Source organism: Rutidosis leptorrhynchoides, chromosome 10 (assembly GCF_046630445.1).
Source record: "Rutidosis leptorrhynchoides isolate AG116_Rl617_1_P2 chromosome 10, CSIRO_AGI_Rlap_v1, whole genome shotgun sequence".
Classification (NCBI taxonomy): Eukaryota; Viridiplantae; Streptophyta; class Magnoliopsida; order Asterales; family Asteraceae; genus Rutidosis; species Rutidosis leptorrhynchoides.
This window is the reverse complement of record NC_092342.1, coordinates 256,246,488-256,252,631: the sequence shown is the minus strand read 5'-3', so window position 1 is coordinate 256,252,631 and position 6,144 is coordinate 256,246,488. Positions and strand designations below refer to the sequence as shown.

Below are 6,144 nucleotides of genomic sequence, written 5' to 3'. Positions count from 1 at the left end.
ACTTGTTGCGTGTTTGAACTTCATCTTCAGTAGCAACACCCGCATCTATAAGATTGTCTAACTCATCAATCTGACTCGTGATTTCTTTTAATCGTTTCGCTTCACCAGATCTAGTATTATGGATCCAATTCTTTAAATGACCTTTTAGTAATCTAAATTTGGCCACTATATTTAGATTTGAATCCATACTAATCGTCTCCCAAACAACATGAATCGTATCAACAAAATCATCTCTATCGAACCATGAATAAAAAATCTTGAAATACGTAGGCCCAAAATCAACCTTATCTTGGAACAACATTATCGGAGAGTGATCAGAGCAACCTCGAGGTAAGACGAGACCTTTCAAATCCTGAAATGTATTAAGAACGTTTTCAGAAATGAAAAATCTATCGATCTTACTAAACTTACTGCCCGATTTATTACGCCAGGTGAAATTCAAACCACCTAAAGGGACATCAAAAAGCTCGTTGCTCTCATTAAAATCATAAAAAAGAGAAGCGTCTTGGGGAAAAAAAACTGAACCACGTCTCTCATCATCCGTTCTAACCGAGTTCCAATCACCCATAAACACATAATCACCCGGATGAGAAGAAACAAAAATGGAAAGTTTCTCCCATAGGTTTCGTTTATCAACCAATGATTGTGGAGCATAAACGTTTATCATAAAAATATCCAAATCAAAGCGAAGCCATTTACCTTTAACGATCACAAAGTTAACGTCGCACCAAATGTCGCTTCTCATAAAAACTTTCGGGTCCCATATAGACACAATACCTCCAGAAAAACCTCTAGCCAAACTTAAAGCAAAGTCAATATTTGGGTTGCCCTAAAAAGATTTAAGGCGAAACATATGTAAACGGGACATCTTCGTTTCTTAAATAGCCAAAAACTCAATATTATTCGATACACAAAGGTCCTTGATCCACTTCCTTTTAACATGTAACAACGACCCGCAACTATTAATAGATAAAATCTTCATGATAAACCGAATTTATTATAATCACGATTCGCAAACTTCTTCGCACCTTTGCTAGAAAAACCAAGTAGCTCACCAATTCCAAATATGTCATCACTTTGATCATTACTTAACTCATTTACACGATCATGATTAAGAACAATAAAAGGGGTATGACAATTAACGGAAGGAGCGGAACATTGGCTAGCGTTTTGACTTTTATTAATCGTAAAACCCGGCGGATGAGTACCGCTTTGACTAGTAAGAATCGGCTTAGTAGCAATAGGAGATGAATCTTTTGGCAAATCCTTAACTTTAATTCCAGTCTCCTCCACATTTCTACAATTAACATAAGCACTTTCTAATCTCCATACAATTTTTATTAATTTTTAATGTCCATACAATTTTTATTAAATTTTATAATCAACTAACATAAATAATTTGGAAGATGATGAACCTAATTTTTGACTTAATATCAGATCGCGTTTTCATAACCAAATTAACAGTTTAATAACCTACCACACCTCTTGTTTTCATAACCAAAATAACAGATCTCATTTCGATGTTGTAGGTATTCAATCAAAATCCAGATCTACAACTTCATCATAGTTTTACCATCGGAGAAGTAAAATTAACGTTTTTAGAGTTGAAAAATAGATCTTGAATATAACGCTTTTCACACATCAATTTGGGTTTCAAATATGCATTTAAATGGATATGTTTAAGGATTTATGAACCTCAAAATAAATGAAGAAATTATTCAAACGAATGATTGTGAAATAATGATTTTGAAAGATAAAATGGAGAGTCAGTGGATGATTTATAAAGAATTAATGACGAGTGAATGAATGGATATTTTTGTCAAATGGGCGAAAACGTACTTCTGTGAGAAATTCAAGGCAAGTAAATGGGGAAGAAAAAGTTGCAAGTAAACACATAGATCTTTATTCAAAATGAAAAGAAAATTAAGTGACTGAAGATGGTAGATATATATATTTTGTTTTGTTTTGATAACGCTGAAAATGGTAGATTAGATTAATATGTTGGTGGTCCGACTTGTCATGTTTAGTTTATATAAATTCATTTAGTTTTAATTCATTGAAATTAGGTTACTATATGCCATTTTTGTTTATACATCTTGTTTGATAGATATATAAGTGCAGATGATTGAAGATGAAGGGAATGGTAGATCATATAAGACCTAACTGAAAAATTTAACATACGTTAAGTCGAGAGACCAACCACGTAATTTTTCTACATATTGACCGGTTACCCGAGCAATAGGTGATTCAATGCATACAATAGTAGAAATTTAAAAGTTAAATGCATACAATAGGAGATTTGAAAGTTAAATACATACAATAGGAATTTAGTGAAAATTCGATGCATTTTTAAATAATTTTCCCTTATTTAAGGGGCATTCTTGTCATTTTAGTGTTTTTTTTTTTTTTTGCAAGTTCACTAACTGGGCCAGATTTTGAATTCGGCCCAGCAAAGCAGGTCTGGCCCACTCTCGTTAATACAAAGGTCAAAACCAACAACATTCAACCAAACCGAATCAATGATACGTCATGTACACCCATTTCCAATTTGAGCATTATTCCATTTGTACCAAACAAACAAAACACCAATCCACCCCATACTTTCACTTCATCCTTTATTTTATAAATAAAAATAAACACAACAACAAAAACAACTATGCAAGACATAAACTAACATTAACAAATAACCTTGCAAATTCATCACCAATACATAAAAAAACCTCAAATATGGATCCACCAAAAGGAAGATATCGAAATCGTCTCAAAATATGTTGTGGCGTTACATTAACAGTTATCGTGATCTTCATCGTTGTTACAATAATCTTATATTTTACAGTCTTTAAACCAAAAGATCCACGTCTAATCGCACACCCAACAAGCCTTGAAAACTTGAAAGTACAACTTGTCCCGACTATAAGCATAAACGCAACCCTAGTTCTAACCTTAACAGTTGATAACCGAAACTATGGAGGCTTTAAGTTCAAGGACTCAATCGCATATGTCTATTATAGAGGAATGTTAATAGCCGAAGTCCCTGTTGAGCATTCAGAAGTTCCTGCACGTGCAAGTGTTACTATGACCACACGTGCAAATATTACAGGTGGTCAAATGGCTACTGATCCTAATTTCTATAACGATATTGCAACAGGTCATCTTAATTTTACGTCGACTTCAGTTATGCATGGTAAAGTAAGCGCTTTGAAGATCTTTAAAGTGAAAGCGAAGGTTGATAATTTTTGTGAAATATCGGTTGATATTTTGACTCAAGAAGTCGACCCGAAATGTCATTCGAAGGTTGAGTTTTAAAAATTCGTTTAACGTTGTGTAAACTTTGTACATATGTAATTTTACATTTGTGTTTTCGTGGATTTGGAACTCGAATACTTTAAATCACGTGTAGCAAGTTTGAAGCTTTTGATTAAACAAACACAGTCGAACAAATCGAAAAACAAACACAAACTTTCCGAGATCATAATTACCAAATCTAATATATTTCTCCTAAAATAAGGTTGATATCATGTGATAAAAGTTATGATTAGACATTACATTAGCCTGATGATGATGATGATCTTGATCGTTGGTAGGGTTTTCGATCTGGCAGTGCCGACGATTGTCCCCTTCTTTGCATTCTCCCCTGCATATCAAATTACCAGATTCCGAGAAATTAAGATTTTGTCTGCATTGTAAAAAAAAGTAGCTTGTATAATGAAATTGTTTGTGTTTATACCTGATACGATGCTTTAAATGCTGCTTTTCTTTTGAGAAAAATCTTCATAGCTTGTTTCTTTTTCTCTTCGGCTTTTAACTTTGTTAAGCTGGGTCTGTAAATGATTATGCTTCGGCCGATTCGACCAACAACGACTGAACCAGTGGCTTCTTCTAATTGGGCCACCACATCATCTAGCTCTCCCGGACAGTTATTATGAATTTTAAGCTGTTTTTCAAGTTGACATTATTAACGAAGACAAACAATGTATCTACAGATGAACCCTAAACAGCAAACGGGGATCATTAATTTATAGTCCTAAAATGTGAAGTGTAGAGGCGAAAGAATAAGTTGGGCAGGGCAGGTCAATATGGGTAATTATTTGTATGTTTAAAACGGGTGGGTTGGATTAACCCAAAACAATTTCTGTTTAAAATAATAATAAACAAACTCGTGGGTGTTTGATTGCAGAAACTAAACTTGTAATTTACTTTAACAATGACAAGATTTAAGAGGTTTTTGCGTTGAATATACGTTTTTGGAGTCTCTTCACTTTTTTGTTTAGTAAAAAATTATATATTACCTGTTACTGTTTAGATAAAAAAACAGGCTAATTAAGTTAACACATTAACAAGTATAATCGGAGATTATAATCTACATTAGAGCAACTAATCAACTTAAAGTATAACCGGGAATATAACCCGTTTGAAAAAGGGAATGATAATGGGAATGCAATGAGCATTCCCATTCTATTGTTATTGCTTGTTTAATTTAATGTTTTATTATAAATTATAATAGTAAAATAGTAAATAGTAATGGTAAGATATGATTTATATATATGATAATAGTATTAATAAAAATAATATAATATTAATAAAATTAATATAAAAATAATAATAAGAATATATGAATTAAAACACCCTTAGTTATTGAAATTTTATAAAAGTTAATAACAGTATTTGAAATGCTAAAGTTAATCTTGACGTAATATCCTTTTAAACTAGTTTAAGTATACACCATTGTTAATTTACAGAATAGTAATAATATATTTATAATTAAGATTATACAATTACAATAAAATATGTAAAGCATGGAAGTTATAGAATTACATGGAAGTTATAGAATTACGTCCGAAAATTTAGCATATAAGTTAGATACATAATGATTACCATTCCTCCCAATTTAGTGGGTAATCCCCATTAACTAGTTTAAGGTAATGACAATTCCTATTATAAACTACCAAGCACCTTCAATCATTATCATACTCATTCCTTATGTTCCAATACCCTCAACCAAGCATGCCCTAAATCTACTAAATGTTAAATCATCTTTGACTTTCCAAAATCCCCAAATCCTGCTAAGTCCAAAGTCAACCTTAAATCTCAACTCACTTTGAAACAAAGCTAATTTTGATTTTAGTTATATACAATGAGGTACAGGTACTTGGATTGCAAACATGGGATAATTATAATAAAGTTATTAACTTATTACTATTAGTCATTGAATAACATCATATATTCACTTCCTATTCACCAGTTCATTTCAGACTGGGTTTCAATAAGGAAACATGTAAAAATATACCTTAAGAAGCTCATTAGCTTCAAGGGTTTCAACTAACGCAATAGCAACAGAATCAGTAACACCTGATTTGCCAACTTGTTGGGATTTAAGCTTTTTACCTAAACTATTTGCATATGAACCCAACTCTTTTTTCTCCTTAACACTCATTCCTTTCAATTTCGACATCATTTCTTTATGGGCACTCGCAAGTCTAGCATCAACCGGGTTCTCAATTTCGGGTTCGGGTTCGATGGGAGGATTATTATCGATTTCATTATCTGATGCGACGTCGTTTTCGGTGGTGGAGAGAGATCGAGGAATGAATGAAAATGGAGAGTGAGATTTGTGAAGAGGAAGGGGAGGGGTTGGGATTGAAATTGAAGAGAGATGATAATAAAGGGTGGATTTGAATAGTTTGGGAAATGAAGGGGTGATTGTGGAAATATGGGTGGTGGTGGTGGTGAATGGTGGTGGACGGCGGAGGATACATCGGAGGATAAGAGGAGAAGACGGCGATGTCAGTGACGGCAACATGTTTTTTGTTTCTTTTGACAATATCTTCTTCCTTTTTGTTGTAGGTTTTAATAACGGAGGTGATTCTCACACACTACAACACTACAATTTGGTCTATGTACACTTAATTACTTAATCTACCCTTAATTATACTTATAATAATAATATAAGTTCAACTTTCTAGGGACATAACTGTCAACTTATAAGGCAAAAGTATATAAGGATCAAAAAGTAGTGTGTGAAAAATCATCTTCCATTATTAATTATTAATTAAAAGAATATTATAATTAATAAAAAAAAATTTGATTTTTAATTATTGAGTTGTAATCCATCTAAACCTCTAAAATGATGATGTCATAATTAAA

The 6,144-nt window shown here is 32.5% G+C and overlaps 2 protein-coding genes across 2 annotated transcripts; one reads left to right on the top strand and one right to left on the bottom strand.

The window, feature by feature from the left end:
* Positions 1 to 2,707: 2,707 nt before the first annotated feature.
* On the top strand, positions 2,708 to 3,306 carry LOC139872560 (late embryogenesis abundant protein At1g64065-like). Its single transcript, XM_071860458.1, has one exon. The coding sequence runs from the start codon at positions 2,728 to 2,730 to the stop codon at positions 3,304 to 3,306; it is 579 nt and encodes a 192-aa protein (XP_071716559.1). The 5' UTR covers positions 2,708 to 2,727.
* LOC139872559 (uncharacterized) lies at positions 2,708 to 5,822 on the bottom strand. The gene is made up of 4 exons (XM_071860457.1): positions 5,288 to 5,822; positions 3,728 to 3,934; positions 3,547 to 3,634; positions 2,708 to 3,055 (listed from the first exon to the last, which is right to left on the bottom strand). The coding sequence occupies exons 1-3, from the start codon at positions 5,798 to 5,800 to the stop codon at positions 3,548 to 3,550; spliced, it is 807 nt and encodes a 268-aa protein (XP_071716558.1). The 5' UTR covers positions 5,801 to 5,822; the 3' UTR covers positions 2,708 to 3,055; position 3,547.
* Between the last annotated feature and the right edge of the window lie 322 nt (positions 5,823 to 6,144).

Excerpts from the sequence above, each read along its gene's own strand:
- LOC139872560 (XM_071860458.1), top strand. The coding sequence starts at position 2,728 with ATGGATCCACCAAAAGGAAGATATCGAAATCGTCTCAAAATATGTTGT.
- LOC139872559 (XM_071860457.1), bottom strand. The coding sequence starts at position 5,800 with ATGTTGCCGTCACTGACATCGCCGTCTTCTCCTCTTATCCTCCGATGT. Across the intron at positions 3,935-5,287 it reads AAGCTAATGAGCTTCTTAAG|CTTAAAATTCATAATAACTG; the intron begins GTATATTTTTAC and ends CTTGAAAAACAG. Across the intron at positions 3,635-3,727 it reads CATTTAAAGCATCGTATCAG|GGGAGAATGCAAAGAAGGGG; the intron begins GTATAAACACAA and ends TTTGATATGCAG.